The sequence below is a fragment of the Rhincodon typus genome, chromosome 13 (assembly GCF_021869965.1).
Source record: "Rhincodon typus isolate 14 chromosome 13, sRhiTyp1.1, whole genome shotgun sequence".
Classification (NCBI taxonomy): Eukaryota; Metazoa; Chordata; class Chondrichthyes; order Orectolobiformes; family Rhincodontidae; genus Rhincodon; species Rhincodon typus.
The window spans coordinates 3,891,762-3,915,442 of record NC_063344.1 but is presented as its reverse complement, the minus strand read 5'-3'; the positions used below and the strand labels follow the sequence as shown (position 1 = coordinate 3,915,442).

The window sequence follows — 23,681 nt, the reverse complement described above, 5'->3', positions numbered from 1 at the left end:
AATATTTGCTCAGAGAACAGGCTTACTTGAAACAGTCTGATTTCTTGTTTGACATGGGAGTAGAATACCTAAAGTTGCTGTAACTTTATCCTCCCTATCCATGTAAGATTCCCTTAAAAAACCCATAGACTTTTAAAACTTTTAACCCATAATTTGTAAGAATCAAGGTAAACTGGCTAGGCCTGAGGGACTAGAGGTCTGAAGGCCAGCAAGCAGTTATTAAACTATAGCACTTTAACATTTGGTTATTAATCTAACCTGGTAAAGGAGTTAAATTTGATAATGTCCTCACAGCTGGACAGATCAACTAATCATAACATTGAAAGATATAATTAAAAAAACATTTGATTTGTTTCAATATCAAGAGGGCCACTGAATGCAACAGTGTTCCAAGCATTACAACCACATTGAATATTTCCACCTTTATTTACTCAAACTCCAACACAACTTTAGTTAAAAAGACACTTTGGCACTATCCCTGAATCAGAAAAGTTTGGTTGCTGAATACAAAATAATTATACAAAAAGTGAGTCAAACATTTTATTTATTTATGTTCAGGTAAAAACATTAACCTGATGAAGTAGTTATTGCAGATTTCAGAAATCAGCACATGAACAGTTGGACAGAGCAGTGTTTACAGGTGCACTATCCTTATCAAACCAAGAGAGCTCAACTATTACTTTTGTTCAAAGCTAGCAGTGCAAAAAACAAGTGAACTACAACAAGGTAAATTAAACAAGATAAAGCAACTGTCCCACCATAACAGCAAGTGGAACTTTCCTCAAAGTTTTACACCAACTGGAAATGCTACCTGTCCCTTGAATAACAGACTAACCAGCCCAATATTGGTTTAAACTATAGGTTTTAAAAAAAGGAAAAAAGGGGATTTCTGAGTATTGTTAATTGTTGCCTGAAGTCATTCTGTAAACAAATCTAGAGAGAGATTAAAGGCTTCTGCCAACAGTCCTATTATTTTACAATAAAACTACTGGCAAATACTAGAATTTGTATATTGGAAACAAATAAATTTTAGACTATGATACAATTGTTGGGCCAATGGAGGTTAAGAAATGCTTAAAATCTTCAAGCCCTTGGCTTAACCATTTGCTGAATTATCTGCTTAAGAAACATCACAAAAAAGCAGAACCCTATGTTACATCACACAAGTGCAGATGAGTTAAACATAAATGGACAAACTAAATGGAAGAGAGGGTGAAGATAGACAAGAGAAAAATGCAAATGACACTAACCAGAGCTTAAATTATTTTATGCAAGGTTTAAGTCTGTCATTTTTGCATGTTTGTACATATTAATCTTTGGAAACAAAAACAAAAAAAACCACCAGAAATGTAGGCTCCAGATGGATATACACACCAATACCAAACTGCACAGTGACATTTTATTGTTCCGTCATCCTGGAAGAAAAAACATCCCTTTCTTTTGATTTTGAATACCACACAGAAAAAAAGCAATTTAAAAACTGCACCCAAATAATTGTTAAATTAACAAGAACTTCTTTAAGAATTTATTTTTGTTTAAATCTTGCATTAACTTTGGGGTCTTTTTTTCATTTTTTCAGTCCATAAGGGCTATTTTAATAAATATACCATCCAAGTCTTTTTGTTGAAGATTTGCAGCATACCCAAGCCATTTCTACAATAAGTACGCTGTACACATTGCCTTGATGCAGTGATACACTTAGAAAATAAATCATGATTTTGTCATTTGTTGTAACAGGCAGCTTGAAGATTCAGATGCTGTGATCAGGAGAGATGGAACGATTGCTGCCCTTCTCTAGCAGCTATTAAAAGTTTTTCACGCATTATGTCGATACTGGAGTAATCTGGCAACTTGAGATAATTAACACAGGTCATTACAGAGGGTAAGAAATCATCAGGATTTTCTGTGGATTCAAATGTCTTGCGGACAATGGTGAGTGGGGGGTTTAAACTCCGAAACCCTGTAAAAAGAAAAACTTGCGTAAGTTTCAACACAGTATGCAAATAAAGCCAAATTCACCAACCTTTTGTAATTAGGAGCGAAGGTAGATAATTCAGTCCATCGAGTCTGTTCCACATTCAACAAGATCATAACTGATCCAATTAACCTCAACTCCGCTTTTCTGTTGTTTTCTCATAACGCTTGATTCCCTTACTGATTAAAAATCTCTCAGCCCTGAATTACTTAATGAACCAACCTCAACAGCCCTGTGGTAGGAATTCCACAGATTCACTATCCTCTGACAAAATTCCTCATGTCTTAAATGGGCAACGCTTATTCTGAGATAACTATAGCCTTGTACTAGCCTAAAGCCATAATATTCAAACCGTGCTCTAAAATTATAGTGTTGGCATGTGCTTCCTGCTTCTTTACCACTGCGTTTATTACTATGTATGGCTTGGTCAGATTCTCTTTCTCATCTCCTAGCACCAGAGCTAATATCAAAAAATAGATGAAGTCAGAAGCCAATGTAGATTTGAAAAGCTTGAAGATACACTAGGACATAGAGAGCGCTGTGGCAGGGAGAAACATGGAGATAATAGCAAATGCAAATCCTACATTGGGAAAAACTGTTGTTAGAGACTTGGGCTCAGTGGTAACCCCCTTGCAGGGACTGAGGGTTCAAACCCAACTCCAAAAATCCAAACATAAATCTAGGCTATACTACAGTGTAGTATTGAGGCAGTGCTGCACTGCTGGGAGTTACCATTTTTCAGAAGAACCTTTGACTATGCCTTCACAATTATATGTGAAGAGCAGGGGTTACTCTCAGTGCCTTGGCCAATAGCTATCATTCAAATAATTTAATTGTCAAATTTATTTCATTCTTAGCAGGGCTAGCAGACACAAAATAGTTGCTGCAGTGCCCTTCCTTGACTAAACTTCTGAAGTGCTGCATTAGCTACCAGATGTTTTTGGGTGCCTGGAGTTTGTGAAAGCCATGTTATAAATACAAGTGCTTTATTTCCTTCCATCCGTATCTGCAAACGATCCACATATGATTAGATAGATAAAAACCTGAAAGACATCTGAAATTTGAAAATAAACAACTTCTTAAAGCATAAAGCCAAATTGCCTTTTTCCATCGAATACAAGGTCAAGTCAGTGTTTAAGTTAATAATACATTTAATCCAAGTAGCTGCTTGACTGTTTTGGGAGTAACGCTTCACCTCATTGACCCAAGATGGTCACAGCCTTGGTCAAATGGGTTCCAACTCTCAAATGGTTGTTCCAAATTAAGTTATAACAGAATTGAAAACCAGAACAGTGCAAGAACCATGAAGAGAAAGATGAACTTCCATTTATTCATCATTTCTCATGACCAGACATTTCAAAATACATTACAGCTAATGAGTACCTTCTAATGCAGTCATTGCTTGACAAAGGGCAGGTGATGGCATTGTGGTAATGTCACTGGACGAGTAATCCAGAACCTCGTGTTAATGTTCAGGGGACACGTGTTTAAATCACACCATGGCAGATCTGAATTTTTAACTAAAATTGAACCACTGTTGAGGGTTTAAAATCCAAATCTGGTTCACTAATGTTCTTCAGGGAAGGAAATCGGAGCTTTCCCGATCTGGCCTACACATGACTCCAGACCACAGCAATGTGACTGATTCTTAACTGCCCTCTGGGCAATTAGGGACTGGCAATAAATACTGGCCTAGCCAATGACACTGACATACAAAATTTTGAAAACAGCAGTAAATACTAAATGAAGGCTTTTGCTGCAGTACCAAACAACTGCCAATACTACTTCAACAGAAAGGCTATGATTGCTGTTACATGGCTTTATTCAGCTAATGTGGAAGAATCCAGTATGCAGAGATATGCAAAAATCCTAATTTCATACTTTACATCCATTACAGCCCAGCATGTTACTTTATAGCTCAGTGTTTCTTCAACACACCAACAATGTGATAGAGATAGTAGGAACTGCCGATGCTGGAGAATCTGAGATAGCAAGGTGTACAGCTGGATGAACACTGTGTTCATCCAGCTCTACACCTTGTTAACAAATGTGACAGAAGTGGCAAGATCAGGCTTACCTCCGACAGGTAGTCGTGGACTTCCAGTAACAAATTGAAGAAATAGTCTTTGTTGCTCACCATCAAAACTACTGAGTATTTCAAACAGAAATTTCACGGCACGACTGTGGGACAAAAGCAACAAAAAGACAATACCAACTTTATTAATTTGACATCTTCTGTAGTGTCTGCTCCTCCAGAAACAACAGTTTCCACAAATCAGCATTTACTGCAATTCCTTTATACTGTTTCAGTGTCAGATGTATCGAATCTTGGGAAGGTGAAGCTGAGAGATTTACTTGTGTTATGACTGTTGTACAGGATATGCCACACTTCAATCCACATAATCCAGGAGTTACACCAATTTGAATATTATATTGTTATAGTGTCTACCTTGGTGAGAAATCAGTTTTATACTGCAAGATCATAAAGATTTGAAAAGTGAACAGTGTCTTGTTGTGGTTTTATCATGATTTTTTGCTGCCGATGATGGCATAAACTTCGTGACTGCTTTATACAATTCTAACTTAAGTGGTATACAAAAATGGATACTAAAGACCAACTAGCTTAATATTGGGTAGGCAAGTTAATGGAATCCTTGTTTAAAGCTGTAAAGGATAAAAGAAATGGAAAATACAAGTCAGCAGAAATGACAAATTCCTTGAAGTAATGTCAGAAAGCACTGTAAAAGGATAACAGAGTAGACATTAGATAACAAGGTGTACAGCAAGATGAACACAGCAGGCCAAGCAGCATCAGAGGAGCAGGAAGGCTGACGTTTTGGGCCCAGACCCTTCTTTTTTTCAATTAAAAAACAAACAACTGCATAGTAGACCAGAGACTGCACTGGAAACAGGCAACATATAGCTGAATAGATATCAAGCTGCTGACAAAATACAAAACAAATGGTGCAAAATGGTAATCTACAAGGACTGGTGCTTAGCCCACTGTTGTTTGTTATTTACATAAATGATTAGAATTCAGATCATAAAAGTCCAATTTAAAAATTTTTGTTTGACACTGCATCAGTTGTACGTTTTAAATCACAGATGGATCATTTTTTGTTCAGCAGAAGGTATGAAGGAATATGGGCCAAAGCAAATGTATAGAATTAGGCCATAGATCAACCACGATCTAACTGACCAGTGCAATGGACTCGAGGAGCTAAATACCATACACCTGTTCCTTTAGTGGATATGGTTAATAGTAAAGGGCCACAACATAATGCAAGACAACATCAATAAAAACTGTACAGTTATCAGGTGATGACACATGAACTTCAATTAATACAAGACAATGTATTTTGGGTAGGGGCAATAAATGTTACATGGACATTGGAAAATAGCACTGAGTGGGAGAGAGATTGGAGGATTACAAAAATTATAGATCAGTAAAAAGTTGTGATGCGGTTTAATGTGTTATTAAAAAGAAAAATTCATTAGGGTTAATTTCTGGGAGTAACAGAAAAGAAATATTCAGTTTGTATAGGCACTTTAATTAGGGAACACCTGGGAGTACAATTTTAATTGCTATAACAAGAATAGAAGTGCACTGTAAGCAGCAAAAATATAAAAATTCTACCATGTATGAGACCTGAAAACTTATACCTGTCAGGAAAGATCACAGTCTGCTTTCTCAAGGCAGACCAAGATGATCTGACAGCACATAGGAGATTACCAAGGGGTTTCTCAGTAAACATAGAATCAACATTTCCACATGCAGGTGAGAACAAAACGATAACCAATAAAAATTAGGTACAAAAATAAATCCAATAAAGAATTCTGACAGCAACAAATCAAATGTTATTGGGGTTACAAAAAGATAGATCAGGCTCTTAGGGGAACATAAACACCAGCGCAGACCAGTTGGCCTGAACAGTTTGTTCTTCGTTGTAAATACTTGCTCACACCAAATAATCTTAGTCCAAACAAAACTGCTTCACATGTAATGTTTCCCATTATGCCTAAAGACTTGGGTTTGGGTGGTGATCCGACATCATCTAACAAACCTTTGCAAACAAAAAAAGAAGTCAGAATTGCCCAAAATGGATGTTGTTGTTTCTCTGGGCTTTGGTCTTCTCAAAGCGTGGCAGATACTGGGGACAAGTTCTCCAGAAATTCATAGGTTATATTTAGGTAGCAGTTTGAATGCTGAGATATATTAAAAGTTACACAATTCCAGGTGAAATATTTGTACCTGTCATGATTATATCCGTGATCTGGCCTGCAACATTCCATTAAAGTTTTCACGTCCCATGCCTCTGATTTGGAGCCACAGAGTAGCTGATCCAACTATTGATTAAACAAAAATATTAGAGCAAATAAATGTGAATTTAGAGGAAAGTGCATTATTAAAGCGATTGCTTTTTGCTTATTATACCATTGCAGACTAAAAAATTTACAAGTGGTCAAAATTATGCATTCTTAGTAAAAGCAAATATGAAAAAACCATTTCTTTTAGTGCCAAATCAGTAACAAGGGAGTTATAATCACCAGTGAAAAGTTTCACCAAATTTCTTATATATGGGTTTTAACAAAGAATGTTTTGTTGTACAGAGAGGGGAGAGGCACAAGACACAAGCTTTTAAATATCTGAAACAGATAATCAGAGGCACTTGGAGTGTAAGAAGAATGACATATTAGTTTTGGTTTGCTTTCACAGTAAACTAACAGAAGTTCAATATTCAGCTATGCTGTAAACCTCCATCATTTTATGCCATCAAATCAAACACGTTTTTAGATTTCAACTTTGGTAACTCATACAAAGCCAGTTCGAATTGTCTAAGTTAGAATGGCATGTAGAGGGAATACGTAAAGTTTACTCAACACATTCTCGTGCCTTAATTACTCTTGGCTATCTTGGTTTATTCATTACTAATGAGATATTACTTTATTGCTTATGACATTTTCTACCATATTCTTTTGCAATTATGTTTATGTGTTAGAAAATTCCTATAAGTTTGACATATGGCTTATAACTCAAATAATTTCAAGTTGATGCATTAAGGGTCTTTGGCTTTGAGATAAGACAATTCATTAGAATGATCCAGATATGAAACATAGTTTAAATCTCATTACACCAGTGCTTAATTATGGCAGGAATGAAACCATTTACACAGACATTACCCTTTTGTTTCCCTCAGTTAGAAATTACAAAGGAAAGCAACAGCATATTTAAAATCTCACTATTCCTGAGAAAGTAAAGGTTAGGGCCTAAATTTTGGATGAGAAGATCCAGGTAAGTTTCTGCAAGTTGTCTCAATGTCAGTGTCAACAAAAGGCCAGCCAGGAAAGGGAAGTGTAGGATTTTCAATCTAAATTTTATTTATCAAAATATTTGACTCAAGCACCGAAACCATGATTTCCTTCTCAATTAAAATACTGATCACCTGATATAACAGCAGGATTTTTGAATCAGCACCTTTTGGGCAGGTTCACTATCTTACAAGGCAGCCTTGCAACACTTAATTTGAATTGCAGCAAACAAGGAGCTACAAACACAACCTGGTTAAGACTTTGGCGTTTGGCAGAGGCAAGCTTCAGTAGGAGTCTGTGAGCTTGCTTGATGAAGTAACAGAAGGCCAAATTGTGTACCAGTGACGTTTCCTCACTGATGAGACGTGAACCTTTCTTTTGAGAATATACCTACCAAAATTATCCTTAAATTTCTGGATTGGTGACAGCATCTATGTCAATATTTATATCATGGTCAGCACAGTGGCTCAGTGGTTGGCAGTGATGCCTCACAGTATTAGGGACCCGAGTCCACCCTTGGGCAACTGTGTGTGGAGTTTACACGTTCTCTCCATGTCCACATGGGTTTCCTCCAACAGTCCAAATACATGCAGGTTAGGTTCATGCTAAATTGCCCTTAGTGTCCAGAGATGTGCAGGCTAGGTGGATTAGGCATAGTAAATGTGGGGTTGCAGGGATTGCATGGGGCTTGGTCTGGGCGAGCTGCTCTTCGGAGGGTTTGTGCCAGCTCAATGAGCCGAATGGCCTCTTTCCACACTATAGACATTCTACATTTCTATGAATCTCTCAGAGAGACAAATAATTTCCATCCTCTTGTTCACATGTCGGTACCTTGCACACGCTGTCTGCAATACTAATTTGTGAACTGATAACCTTTGTTGAAGGTCATTAGCAGTACTGATGTGTACATTACTGGAGAGCCAGTAGAGAATGCTAGAATAGAGGATTATATTATTATTATTTCAGTAAAGCGTTTGATAAGGTTCCCCACGGTAGGCTATTGCAGAAAATACGGAGGCATGGGATTGAGGGTGATTTAGCGGTTTGGATCAGAAATTGGCTAGCTGTAAGAAGACAGAGGGTGGTGGTTGATGGGAAATGTTCATCCTGGAGTTCTACTAGTGGTGTACCTCAAGGATCTGTTTTGGGGCCACTGCTGTTTGTCATTTTTATAAATGACCTGGATGAGGGCGTAGAAGGATGGGTTAGTAAATTTGCGGATGACACCAAAGTTGGTGGAGTTGTGGATAGTGCGAAAGGATGTTGCAGGTTACAGAGGGACATAGATAAGCTGCAGAGCTGGGCTGAAAGGTGGCAAATGGAGTTTAATGTGGAGAAGTGTGAGGTGATTCACTTTGGAAGGAGTAACAGGAATACAGAGTACTGGGCTAATGGTAAGATTCTTGGTAGTGTGGATGAGCAGAAAGATCTCGGTGTCCATGTGCATAGATCACTGAAAGTTGCCACCCAGGTTGATAGCGTTAAGGTGGCATACAGTACGTTAGGTTTTATTGATAGAGGGATTGAGTTTCGGAGCCATGAGGTCATGTTGCAGCTGTACAAAACTCTGGTGCGGCCGCACTTGGAGTATTGTGCACAGTTCTGGTCACCACATTATAGGAAGGATGTGGAAGCATTGGAAAGGGTGCAGAGGAGATTTACCAGGATATTGCCTGGTATGGAGGGAAGGTCTAATGAGGAAAGGCTGAGGGACTTGAGGCTGTTTTCGTTAGAGAGAAGAAGGTTAAGAGGTGACTTGATAGAGACGTACAAGATGATCAGAGGATTAGATAGGGTGGACAGTGGGAGCCTTTTTCCTCGGATGGTGGTGGCTAGCACGAGGGGACATAGCTTTAAATTGAGGGGTGATAGATATAGGACAGATGTCAGAGGTAGGTTCTTTACTCAGAGAGTAGTAAGGGCGTGGAATGCCCTGCCTGCAACAGTAGTAGACTCGCCAACTTCAAGGGCATTTAAATGGTCAGTGGCTAAACATATGGATGATAATGGAATAGTTTAGGTTAGATGGGCTTCAGATTGGTTTCACAGGTCCGCGCAACATCGAGGGCCGAAGGACCTGTACTGCGCTATTATGTTCTATGTTCTATAACACTAGTTAATACAAAAGGAAATTTAGATGGTACTCAAGATAATGGACTTAAATCTGTCTATGACCAGAATGCAAGTTGTACTTGCATTGAGCAGTAAAATGTCCTTTAATTTTCCATTATTTAGGCAACAAATAGCTTTACATGCCATCAAAATCAAAATGGGAGACCAGCTGTTGTGGATGACACCTGATCGCCAATGTTTCACGCTCACAATTGAAGAAATGTGCCTTTGCCTAGCTACACAGGTCACGCATTAGTGGTGTTCTTTCATATGCAATAGGGTGTAGATGTTTAGGAACAAACTGACTTGCATACTTGATTGTATCAGGAAACAACCTCATGGCAATCTTAAAAATAGTATTAATCTCCATTTTCCAAGTAACAGGCCAGAAGTTCCACATAAGAAAATGAATTTTTTAAAGAATGGATTTGCTTTACAAAATTATAAACATGAACTGAAATATTTTATATTTGAAAACCAAAGTTCTGAACTTAGTTTGAGTAACTGAGGAAGATATATTATTGAAGCATTATAAAGTTTAGTTCATGCAGTCTTAAGCACAACCATCATTGATGTCACTGCATCGACATAACATTTAGATTTAAAGAAAGCAACTTCACTGGGAACAGCTATCTAGTTCTGATAGCATATTGCATAAATTTTTAAAGTTGCTCCCAGCAAGTTGACCTTTGACCAGGTAAGTATATTACCGCAAGAAACTAACCTCCTCAGGGTAAAAATACTGCAAGTGATGGAGTGGAAAAACTGACTCGAAGCCATCTCGAAAAGATTCAAACTGCTTAGAAACACCTTCATTCAAGGTCCAGTAAACTACCAGCTGCAGAAGGAAACACATCTCCAATTATGCTGAATCATAAGTACTTGCAATTATAAATGTGCATTTAACAGACAGGTACATTCCCAAAATGCTTCAGGACGATATAATTGGACAAAAGTTGACACCATCACAAAAGTAGAGTTTCGGCTGGGATGGGCCAATAGAATTGGAGAAACTTAACTGCCAGGCGTCATTGTAAGTCAGAAAGGACAAGGTGATGGGCACAGAGTTTGCTGTAGAATAAGATATGGAGGAAAAAAAAGTTTGGTTAAATTGAAGTTTACTGAGATTATTGGATGAGGAGCTACTCAGTCATGCAATGGTGAGTTTGCAAGTTGCAACATGGTTCCTACATGGATGCCTTAGGAACCAGATATTACCACGCAGTGTGAAATACAACCCCCTCGCTCGTAAAACAGCAAACACAACGTCCGCAGGATGGTAAAAGGTAACCATCAATAAACAGAGTTAGACCCCATATACACTCCATTGTGAAGGGAAACCGGAAGTGAGGTAATCCAGCTCAACGGACCCCAGAGTTTAAATAACAGGCGGGAAAACACAACGGTGTTTCATCGGAGGCCGCACTGATGTTGTTACCCAGCAGGGTAATGAAATGTCTGCGGAGCAATGAACCAGCTCGGCGAGCCAACCAACAACATCCACAACCCGAGCTGCAAATCTACTCTAAAATCTTAGGTTGCAAAAGCAGAGTCTAAAATTTCAACAGCAGATGGACTAGTGTTAGAGGTGTTGAGTCAGAAATACGTAGTCCTTACAATGGGAAGTTAATAGGTTCACTACCTTTGCATCCTATGTTTTAGCGTGTGACAACGGGAAGAGAAATGGATGAAATCCAACTGAGGGTTCAATGCTTCAGTGATGAAGGTCTGAAGACAATCGCCTCACAATCCATAACGTTCAGTTGGAAGAAACTGCAACAAATGCATGACTGGACATGAAGCAAGTAATCCAACATGTAGGCAGTGGAGGTATGGAAAACAACAGAGCCAAAGTAGAGCTGGCTTTGATTAGTATGTATGTAGAGACTTAACCCATGTCTGTAGGGTAGAGATGAAGAGTGACAGCAATGATGTTGGAACTTCTGTCAACTGGAAATAAATTATTGGCCATTTAAGAAAAAGGCCAGAAATTGGCACTTTAATACTAACAAAAACATTCAGCAAAATACTTTGTCTTGAAGAGGGCAGCAAGTAAAAATGGGAGATCATAGTTCTTCCATTCTTAAAAAAAGATGAAAAAATATTTTAAAATTATAAAAAAACAGAAGCAACAGCTTTAAAAGTTAATTTTAAATCAGGAGTGATCCAAGGATTAGAAAGCAATGTACTTTGTTTAAAAAAAAAAGTTGGTGTATGTACTGAATTTGGATTCCAGAGACTAAATTACCAATGACACAAGGAAAAGTGCTTGAAATAATTAACACTTCGGGATGTCAATGCATCAAAACAACATTTAGCATGAGGAAACCAACTTCAAATGGGAATGACTATTTACCAAACGAAACTGCACCCATTTTTAAAATTGTTCCTAGTGAGGTGGCCTTTGACTAGGTAAGTACATATCTGGTTTGTTGCATCCTTCTAGCTCATATCAATCAGGCAGAAGTCAACCAATAATGTAAATGGTCTCACAGTAAAATAATATGTTTGCCAATTTAAGCAGTTCTTATTTAGAATACTTAGGATCATCGACTCTGTTCTGCAGACAAGCTGATCTTTCACCATTACTATTTCATGAAAACCTATAAGGATTTCCAATAAGCTTTAAAATTAACAGATATGCAAAAATTAACATACAGTATGTGCAGTTAACTGTGACTATTATGCATCCAGGCAACTCATTCTGGGGAAACGACTAGGCAAATTGAAAACATTTGCTTGGTATAACTGCAGGCAATTGTGTTTGACCACAGGAACTTAGCTATTCCAATTGATAACAGCCATTAAAATAAGATCCACAAGACTTCCTGAGCAAGATACATGGAGCTTTAGTCATATAATGATCCGAATAATAGTTGAATAATCTCAGGAGTTTTACATTTCACATTTCCCAATTAGAAACTGTTGCAAAGATTTGAAAATCAACAGAAAATGAGACACCCCACTGGATTTTTATACTTAGAGGCACAGGAGCAAAGTTACTTATGACATTGAAAAAGGACTAGAAAGGAGATTCTAAGTGGAGATTTTGAACAATTTGAAGCTTATTTAAAAAGCAGACTTTATAAGGTAATAATCTTGGGATTAGTAACCAAGCCACAGGAAATCTGGCAAAGGTAAATAAAATCAAGGAGGTAAATGCAAAGACTGATGACGCAAAACTGGCATAAGAATGAGTTTCAACTCACGGGACATTGGCATCAGAACTGAAGTAGAAGGGAGCTCTAACCAAGGGACAGGCTTCACTTGCACCACATTGGGACAAAAATCAAAAATTGATGAGTTGGAAAAACTTTAAATTAATTTAAGGGGATGAGGGTTCAGGAGAGGGCAACCATGGACTTGAAAGGGCAAAAGAACATGGCAGCTTTGCAGCAGTCACATGAAGGGTGAGTGAGTACAAGCACTGAAAAACTATAAATATGGTCAAAGGGGGAAAACATGGTTATAAAGGCAAGTCAGTGGCTCTTCACTTAAATGCTGATATTTTGTTCCAAAGACTACATGAATTAAAGCAAAATTAGAAGTTAACCCGCATGCTCTTACTGCCATTATGGAGACATGATTACAAGGAGATCAAAGCTGGAAACTAAATATTCAGAAGTATGTGACTTTTTGAAAGGACAGGCAGAAAGGAATGGTAGGAATGAGGGGTAGCTTCTTTAGTATGGGATGGAACATACTTGATAGCAAGAAATTATCATGGACCCAAAGATATACAATAGAAGACATGTTATGGGAGTAGTCTTTGGGTCCCCTAACAGCAGCTATGTTGTATGACAGAAGATAAGTCGAGAAAATTACAGCACGTTAAAAAAAAAGTCAGTGCACGAATCAGGCATGACTGTCATCTTCATACTGATAAGGAAATTCAAATTGGCGCAGGGAGCCATGAAGAAGAATTCAGCGTGTATTTGGGGCAGGTTTCTAGAAGGATATGCTGTGGATCCAACCAGGAATCAGGCTATTTTGGATCTGGTGATGTGTAAAGAGACAGGTTTAATTAATGATCTCACAGTAAAAGATTCCCTAGGAAACACTGACCATCCCAGTTTAAGAAGGGAGGAGGCAGAAGACCAGAAACTCTAGGCAGGTTAGCCTGACCTTAGTCGCTGGTAAAGATTTTAGAGCCCATTATTAAGGAGGAGATTGCAGACTATTCAGAAGTGCACGGTAAAATAGGGAAAGTCAGCACAGCTTCGATCAAGGGGAGGTCATGCCTGACAAATCTGTTAGAATTCATTGAGGAGGAAATGAGCAAGTGAGACAAAGGAGAGCCAGTAGGTACGATCTATTTGGATTTCCAAAAGGCCTTTGACAAGGTGCTGCACAGGAGGCTGCTAAGTAAGAGAAGAACCCATGATGTCAGGGCAAGGTAATGGCATGGATAGAGGATTGGCTGACTGGCAAAAGGCAGAGAGTAGAAATAAAGGGTCTTTTTCAGGATGGCAGCCTGTGACAAGAGGGTCACTAGGGGCTTAGTGCTGGAACCACAACTATTCACATTATGCATTAACAATCTGGTCGAAGGAACTGAAGGCATTGTTGTGAAGTTTGCAGATAACACAAAGATAAGGGGAGGGCAGGTGGTGTGGAGGAAGCAGGGAGGCTGCAGAAAGACTTGACCAGGCTGGGAGAATGGGCAAAGAAGTGGCAAATATAATGTAATGTGGGAAAGTATGAGGTTATGGCACTTTGGTAGGAAGAAGAGGCACAGACTATTTTCTCAATGGGGAATGGCTTTGGAAATCTGAAGCATGAAAGGGACTTGGGTGTCCTATTTCAGGATTCTCTTAAAGTTAACATGCAAGTTCAGTTGCCAGACTCATGCAATGTCAGCATTTACTTCAAGGGGATACAAGAGCAGAGATGTACTTTTGAGGTTGTACAAGGCTCCAGTCAGATTGCGTTTAGAATACAGTGTATCTAAAGGAGGATGTGCTGGTGTTGGAGGGGATCCAGAAGAGCTTTACAAGAATGATCATATGAGGAGCAACTGAGGACTTTAGGTCTGTAATTGGTAGTTTAGATTGATTGGGGGGGGGCAGTGGAATCTGATTGAAACTTACAGAATACTGAGACACCTGGATAGAGTGGACATGGGGAAGACCTTTTAACTTGTAGGAAGAGACCAGGACCCGACGGCACATTGAGTGATGAAATGACTGTTTAGTACTGGGATGAGGAAGGATTTCTTGAACCAGAGGGTGCTTAATCTGTGGAACTCATTGTGGAGGCCAAGTCATTGAGTCTATTTAAGACAGAGATAGTTTCTTGATTGATAAAAGGATCAAGGGTTATGGGAAGAAGGCAGAAGAATGGGGTTGAGAAACGTATCAGCCATGATCGAATGGTGGAGTAGACTCAAATGGGCCAAATGGCCCAATTTTGCTCCTATAGACCATAGCATGGTAAATTTTAGCACCTGGGTCAGAAACAGCTCTGCTAAATTTAAATTAGGCTAATTACAAAGGAACTAGGGTAGGCTTGACTAAAGTAGACTGGGAAAGGAGTTTAGCAGAAAACATAGGTGAGGAACAATAGCAGTCGTTTAAGTGAATTGTTCATGACTCACAGCAATGACATATCCCAGTGAGGAAATATTCAAGGAAGGGGTTAAACTAGCCATGGTTAACCAAGTTAGTTCAGGACAGTACCAAATTAAAAGAAAATAAACATACAATGTGAAAAAGATTCGTGGTAAGCCACAGGATCAGGAAATAAAGAAAAGATACCAAAAAAGTCAAGAGGAGAAAGGAAACTTTATGGATAAAGTAGCAAGACTTACCAAAATTGACAACAGTTAAATATATCCAAAGGCAAAGATAGGCCAAAGTGAACACAGAATCCTTAGAAAATTAGGCTGGGGAAATAATACTGAAGAAGTAGGAAAGGGCACAGGAGTTGAATAAATCCTCTGCCTCATTCTTCACAGGTAAAAGACAGTAACAGTTCCAAGATAATGAAATAATCAAGGCTGGGGAGGAAATAAGTCCAGTAACTATCACTAGAGAAATAGTACTAGGAGAATTAATGGGACTTAAATGCCAACAAGTCCCCTGGACCTGATGGCCTACATTCTAGGATACTGAAGGAAGCAGCTACAAGGGCAGAAGATTATCACTATGAACCATTAGAGTTCTGGAAAAGTCTGAGGGTTTGAAAACTGCCAATGTTACACGATTATTCAAAAAGGAAAGGAGATTTAAAAGAAAAGAAAAAAAATATATATATGTAGGCCCGTCACTAGGGAAAATGTTACAAAGCAAGTATGAACACAGCATTTAGAAATACATATTACCATCAAGCAGAGTCAACATGGCATCATGAAGGGGAAATCAAGCCTGACTAGTTGGTGAGAATTCTTTATGAAAGTAGCAAGCAGAATAAATAAGAGGGGAATCAACACACATAATACATTTGTATCTAAGGTTTTAGATTAGATATGTAGCTCGGGTTGTGGATGTTGTGGTTGGTTGGAGACAGGCACGGGAATTCCTAGAAGCCTGGAACTCCACTAAGAAAGCCATCAACAAACACAGAGCTCGACCCCATATACACTCCAGTGCAAAGGAAGACCGGAAGTGAGGTAATCCAGCTCAACGGACTCCAGAGTTTAAATAACAGGTGGGAAAATACAACGGCGCTTCATCGGATGCTGCACTGATATTACCCAGCAGGGTAATGAAATGTCTGCAGAACAACAAATCGGCTCGGCAAGCCAACCAACCACAAAATACATTTGTATTTCCAAAAGGCATAAAATAAGGTACCACAGATTAGGTTCCTGAATAAGAGTCCAGTGTTGGGGTAGTTTTTAGCATGGATAAAGGTTTGCCTGACTAATAGAAGACAGAACTCATATAAGGGGGACATTTTTAGGATCACAAAATGTAACAAGTAGAGTGCCACAGGGACCTACTGCCAAGTCCGTGGATGACAAAAATAGGTGGGAAGGCCATTGGTGAGGGTTGTAGTCAGGTGGAGCACGTGGGTAAAAAGTTGACAGACGGAAAATGTGAGGTTACACAGTTTAGAAAGAAGAATACAGCAGCACAGTAGTTTTTAAATTGAAAGCTGCAGAGGGATTTAGGGGCTCTCATGCAAAGAAAAAAAAAAAAAAAAAAAAATCACAAAAAGCTAGCATGCCACGTTCAGCAGGCTGATATTAGTCAAGGCAAACAGAATGTTGGCTGTTATCTCAAAAGGGACAGTGTATAAAAATTGGGAACTCTTGCTATAACTATCTACACAAAAGGCACTGGTTAGACCATACCTATAACATTGCCAAGAGTTTTGGTCCCCTGGGCAGCTCAGACAAGGCTCACCAGGTTGATCCAGGGTCTGAAGAGATTTTCTTATGAGGAGAGATTGAGTAGGTCGGGCCTGTACTCATTGGCGTTTAGAAGAGTGAGAAGTGACCTTATTGAAACACGAGATTCGTAGGAGTGCTTGACATGATAGTTGTGGAGAGATTATTTCCTCTTTTGGGACAGACTAGGACCAAATGTCATCATCTCTGAGTAAGGGCTCACCCAGTTAGGACGAAAATGAGAATAACTGAAAAGCAGAGTAGACTTGACGGATCAAATTGCCTACTTTTCCCTCTACATACAGAGATACAGCACAGAAACAAACCCTTTGGTCCAACCAGTCCATGCTGGCAATAATCGCAAACATAAGCCCCACCTGCCTGCGCTTGGCTTATATTCTTCCAAAGATTTTTTATTCACATACTTAACTAAATGTTTTTTTAAAATATTGTAACTGTAGCCACATCCACCACTCCCTCTTGAAGTTCTTTCCACGGACTAACCACCCATGTCTTTTTCAAGTCTCTCTCCTCTCACCTTAAAAATATGCCCCATCTTGAAATCCCACACTGTAGAGAAAAAAACACCTGCCATTCACCTTATCTATACCCCTTATGATTTTATAAGCCTCTATAAAAAAGTCACTTCTGAACCTCCTATGCTCCAGTGAAAAAAAAAGTCCCATTCTTTCCAGTGTATTTTTATATCTCAAACTCTCCATTCCCAGCAACATCTTGGTAAATCTTTTCTCAGCCCTCTCCAATTTATTATCTTTCCTATAGCAGGAAAACCAGAACTGCACACAGTATTCCAGAAGACACCTCATCAACGTCCTCACACCACCTCAACATGACAGCCTGTGCTAAAGTCTGAGCAATGAAGACAAGTGTGCTAAATGCCTTATTAACCACCCTGCCTACCTGTGATGCAAATTTCTAAGAATTATGCACCTGAACTCCTAGGTCTTTGTTCAACAACAGCACACAGTGCTGTACTATTAATTGCACAAGTCCTGCCCTTGTCTGCTTTACCAAGATTGAACTCTATCTGTCATTTCTCAGCCCATTGACCAAATTGATCAAAATCTCTTTGTAATCTTAGACAACCTTCTTCATTGTCGACTATTCCACCAATTTTGGTATCTTCCACAAACCTACTAACCCTGCCTTCTATATTCTTATCTAAATCACTTATATAAATGACAAACACAAGTGGACCCAGCATTGATCCTTGTGGAAGACTGCTGGTCACAGACCTCTTATGGTCCAAGTTTATTCACTGTTTATTTTATACAGATGAAAATTACACAGTACATACCCGGAGATACTCCTCCAAATTGTGTATGGTGACAACTGTATCCTTCCCTCCTTTTTTCAGTTCAACACTGGCATATCCAGGTAGTGTGAAGTCCAGTCCAAGATCTTCCACAGAGCAGCCATTCATATTGAGGCTTTCCAGAGCCTGTTGAAGACATTCTTTGCTCTATCAAGAGATCCATATTGACAACATTAAATCTAATCTTGTTATATACTCTAAATACCTGCCCTTGGTAACTTCAAAGTTTTAATTTTCCACAAAATGTACACGGGATGTTTAAAGAGAAAATAACTAAGTCAAAACCTCCTTAGAGAGAGATCGACCATGGAAGATCAGATGGCCATCCGTCAAACTCAGCCAAGTCTGCAAAGTAAGGTCACTACAGCATGGCAAGTCAAGAACTAAACAGCAAGCTCATTGGGAACTTAGCAAATGTGCACTTCTGAAAATGAAAACATGCTACATTCTCCCCTCCCCCTACCGCATCCCAAAACCAGTCCAGCTCGTCCCTGCCTCCCTAACCTGTTCTTCCTCCCACCTATCCCCTCCTCCCACCTCAAGCCGCACCTCCATCTCCTACCGACTAACCTCATCCCACCCCCTTGACCTGTCCGTCCTCCCTGGACTGACCAATCCCCTCCCTAACTCCCCACCTACACTCACCTTTACTGGCTCCATCCCCGCCTCTTCGACCTGTCTGTTTCCTCTCCATCTATCCTCTCCTCTATCCATCTTCTATCTGCCTCCCACTCTCTCCCTATTTATTTCAGAACCCCCTTCCCCTCCCCCTTTTCTGATGAAGGGTCTAGGCCCGAAACGTCAGCCTCTCTGGAAAAATCAAAACTGGACTAATTTCTAAGATGAGGGTTGATGAGAGTTTGTCTCATTGGGATATGCCAAATAACAGGCCGTTTCCCAAAATGCCACGCAAGAAAAACAAGTCTTGGCAGTCAAACCAATGAATGAGAAAACTTGATAGAGTCAGAGCTGCACAGACTCTTCAGTCCAACTCGTCCATGCTGACCAGGTATCCTAAATTAATCTAGTCCTATTTGTCAGCATTTGGCCCACATCCCTCTAAACCCTTCCTATACCCATACAGATACTTTTTAAACGCTGTTATTGTACCAGCCTCCACCACCTTCTCTGGCAGCTCATTCCATACACGCACCACCCTCTGTGAAAAAGTTGCCCCTTTTAAATCTTTCTCCTCTCATCTTAAACCTATGCCCTCTAGTTTTGGTCTCCCCTATCTGGGAGCCACAGAATACTAAATGAGTATTTTGCATCTGTTTACTGTGGAAAAGGATGTGGAAGATAATGTGTGGAAATAAATAGCAACATCTTGAAAAACGTCCATATTTCAGACAGTGGTACCGGATGTCTTAAGGACCTTGGCTATTCACTCGATCCATGCCCCTCATGATTTTATAAATCTTTCTAAGATCACCCCTCAGTCCCCGCTGCAAGGAAAATAGCCCCAGCCTATTCAGCCTCTCCCTATTGTTCAAATCCTCCAACCCTGCCAACATTCTCGTAAATTTTTTCCGAACTCTTTCTAGTTTCACAACATCCTTCCTATAGCAGGGAGACCAAAAAGTGGCCTAACCAACGTCCTGTACAGCCGCAACATGACTTCCCAACTCCTATACTCAGTGCACTGACCAATAAAGGCAAGCATACCAACAAAACTATCCTGTCTACTTGCAACTCCATTTTCCAGGAACTATGAACCTGCACTCCAAGGTCTCTTTATTCAGCAACATTCGCCAGGACCTGACGATTAAGTACATGGGCCCTACCCTGATTTACCTTTCCAAACTGCAGCACCCCACATTTATCTAAATTCAACTCCTTTGCCACTCCTCAGCCCACCTAATCAAGATCCAATTGTTCTGAGGTAACCTTCTAGCCTGTCCACTACACCTCCACTCTTACTAACTATACCCCCTACATTCAGATCCAAACCATTTAATATAAATGACGAAATGCAGTGGACCCAGCATCAATCTTGTGGCACACCGCTGGTCACAGGTCTCCAGTCTGAAAAGCAACCCTCCACCACCACACTGTCTTCTACCTTCAAGCCAGTTCTGTATCTAAATGGCTAGTTCTCCCTGTATTCCGTGTGAACCTTGTCAAATGCCTTACTGAAGCCCATATAGATCACATCCATCACTCTGCCCTCATCATTCCTCTTTGTTACTTCTTCAAAAAAAAACTCAAGTTAGTGAGACACAATTTCCCACACAAAGCCATGTTGACTATCCCTAATCAGTCTTGCCTTTCCAAATACATGTAAATCCTGTCCCCCAGGATTCCCTCCAACAACTTGCCCACCACTGATGTCAGGCTCACCGGTCTATAGTTCCCTCCATTTTCTTACCACCTTTCTTAAATAGTGGCACCATGTTAGCCATCCTCCAGTCTTCTGGCACCTTACCTACAACTATTGATGAGACAAATATCTCAGCAAAGGGAACAGTAATCACTTCCCTAGCTCCCCACAGGGTTCTGGATACACCTGATCAGGTCCTGGGGATATATCCACCTCAAGACGTCCAATACCACAACCTCTGTAGAATGGACATTTTTCTAGATGTCGCCATTTATTTCCATTCGCTCTCTATCTTGAAATCCTTCTCCACAGTAAACTCGGATGCAAAATACTTGTTTAATATCTCCCCCATCTCCACACAGACGGCCTTGCAGATCTTTAAGTGGTCTTATTCTCCCTTGTTACCCTTCTGCCCTTAATGTATTTGTAGAATCCCTTTGGATTCTCCGTAACCCTACTTGCCAAAGCTATCTCATGTCCCCTTTTTGCCCGCCTGATTTCCCTCCTAAGCATACCCCTACTGCCTTTATACTCTTCTAGGGATTCACTCGATGTCTGCTGTCTATACCTGACATAAGCTTCCTCCTTTTTCTTGACCAAAACCTCAATTTCTCCAGTCATCCAGCATTCCCTACAACTACCAGCCTTGCCCTTCACCCTAACAGGAACATACTGTCTCTGGACTGTCATTCTCTCATTTTTGAAGGCTTCCCATTTTCCAGCTGTCCTTTTACCTGCAAACACCTGGCTCCAATCAACTTTTGGAAGCTCTTGCCTAATACCGTCAAAATTGGCCTTCCTCCAATTTAGAACTTCAACTTTTAGATCCGACGTATCCTTTTCCATCGCTATTTTAAAACTAATAGAATTATGGTCACTGGCCCCAAAGTGCTCCCCACTGACACCTCAGTCATCTGACCTGCCTCATTTCCCAACAATAGGTCAAGTTTTGCACCTTCTCTCGTAGGTACATCCACATCCTGAATCAGAAAAGTTTCTTGTACATGCTTAAATTCCTCTACATCCAAGCCCTTAACACTATGGCAATCCCAGTTGATGTTTGGTAAGTTAATATTCCCTTATATAACCACCTGATTATTCTTACAGATAACGGAGATCTCCTTACAAATTTGTGATAAATGAACATGCTTCTTCAGGAGCCTTAAATGCATACAATGCTTTTCAAATTTAGAACAGCAAATATGGAGAACTGAAAGTACAGGGCAAGGTAGCCCAGTAAGCTGCTCAATTTTCTCCATGAATTTCTCAAACATGAAGGTGCTCACTTTGTGTGAACAGGCACATTAGGATAATGTTTTAGGGGAAAGAGAGAGATGGTTTGTTAAGGGAGTTGAATATATGAAGCGTAGATAAGCAATAATGGCGCTAACCCATAATATTTAGTTTAACTGCCTACATGTTGCAACCGTAATCAAACAAAACTGCCCTTTGTTTTAAGTCAGATATTCTTTTACGCGCAATGCCAGAAATGCACTTGTTTCAGGTGTAAGGATACAGGGTGCCAGGAGGCAAAATGGTTAAACTGACATTTTTCATTCTTACCTGTGATCTGTCCTGCTCTAATTTCTTCTTTTGTTTTATGATATCCTCAAGATGACAAATTGATTTTGCTACAACTGGATCAATGTTGAAAAGGTCATGAGAGCAGAGGGAAATTTCTTGCCGCAGCATCCATTTGTAAAATGATAGACTAAGAGGCAAATCCAACTGCTCAAAACAAAGGGTGGTGGTGGGGGGTGGGGGATGGGGGTAGTGAACGAGAGAGAAAAAAAAGTGAGTGAACGAGAGCGAGCACGACAGAGAGAGAAAGACAGCAAGAGCAAGAGGGGCATAGGCAGCCAGGGAAGGAGGGAGGGGGAAAAAAAAATAAGTGAAATTACTTCTACACAATAAACAGACTTTCACAATTTCAATGTACACATACCTTTTCCCAATTCTGGAATAGTCTGCATTACAGTTTCATTAAAATCAGTCATCGCAAATCTGCAATGTATATTGCAGTGATATGCACCACAGAAAAAGACAGATCCCAAATCTCAAGGTTGAATGCAGGCATGCAGTGCAGTCTTATGAATGTCCAGTTTAAAATCTATTATGTAGTTCCATCATGTACACCTTAAATAAGCAGAACTGATCTTGAACAGAATAAAAGCACAGTAATGTAAACTTGTGGTTCAATGATGAGATGATTTTTACACTAAATTGAAAGTCATCTCTGAATATCTATATTAAAAATTCCAAAACCGAATGCATCCCCCCCACCCCATTACAAAGGTGTCCATGATGTATATAATCTGTTTGCCAACACCACTGGCAGGACATGGCCATCACTATTAGTTATGGAATGTCTTAGTCCTACGTATCACTTGCTGTTTATGTTGTTTTACAGAACTCCACAGATTCACTACACTAAGAAGAAATTTCTCAAGGTCACTTGACACCAGGTTTATAGTCTAAAAGGTTTATTTGAAACCACAAGCTTTTGGAGCATAGCCTCTTCATCAGGTCAAGTGAGAGAGAAGCACACAGAACACAGAATTTATGGACAGAGAGATCAAGGGCAGAAAGATCAAAACATCATACAAATGGCATGAATGGAGTGTCGAATAATAAGACTCTGCAGGTGACCAAGAGTATCAGACTGTGTGAATAAAGTGTCAACAGTTGAAAAACAAGCGAAAGGATGACCTGTAATACGACTAAATGAAACAGATATAATTACAAAAAAAATTCAAAAATAAGGTGGTGCTGGAGACAAACCAAATGACTGGAATAACATGATAGATGAGAGTCGCACGCCGAGCGTCAAACCAAAGTAATAAGTAATCATTTGGTGCCTTGAATGGAGGTGGTGGGGAGGCATCAAACAAACCTTCCACATCAGACAGGGGTTCACCTGCACATCCATCAACGAGGTCTACTGCATCTGCTGCTCCTAATGTGGCCTCCTCTACATTGGAGACACCAAGCGGAGGCTCGAACACCGCTTTGTAGAGCGCCTGCGCTCTGTTCGCGACAAATGACAACACCTTCTGGTCGCGAACCATTTCCTCTCCCCCTCCCACTCCCTGGACAACATGTCCATCACGGGCCTTCTCCAGTATCATAGAACATAGAACATGGAACATATAACATTACAGCGCAGTACAGGCCCTTCGGCCCTCGATGTTGCACCGACCTGTGAAACCAATCTGAAGCCCATCTAACCTAAACTATTCCATTATCATCCATATGTTTATCCAATGACCATTTAAATGCCCTTAAAGTGGGCGAG

The 23,681-nt window shown here is 39.9% G+C and overlaps 1 protein-coding gene across 2 annotated transcripts in view; it reads right to left on the bottom strand.

Annotated features, from left to right (window-relative positions):
• Positions 1–527: 527 nt before the first annotated feature.
• The window catches only part of LOC125484669 (E3 ubiquitin-protein ligase TRIP12-like), a 52,648-nt gene continuing 29,494 nt past the window's right edge, over positions 528–23,681 (bottom strand). Inside the window, exons 12-17 of one of the 2 annotated variants that reach the window (XM_048604234.1) lie at positions 21,950–22,114; positions 18,049–18,213; positions 10,122–10,235; positions 6,228–6,322; positions 4,053–4,156; positions 528–1,960 (exon numbers count right to left, since the gene is read on the bottom strand). In XM_048604234.1, the coding sequence (XP_048460191.1) occupies positions 1,764–1,960; positions 4,053–4,156; positions 6,228–6,322; positions 10,122–10,235; positions 18,049–18,213; positions 21,950–22,114 (840 nt within the window). In that variant the 3' untranslated portion in view covers positions 528–1,763. The remainder of the gene's footprint in view (positions 1,961–4,052; positions 4,157–6,227; positions 6,323–10,121; positions 10,236–18,048; positions 18,214–21,949; positions 22,115–23,681) is intronic. The other variant, XM_048604235.1, reaches the window with a different exon arrangement.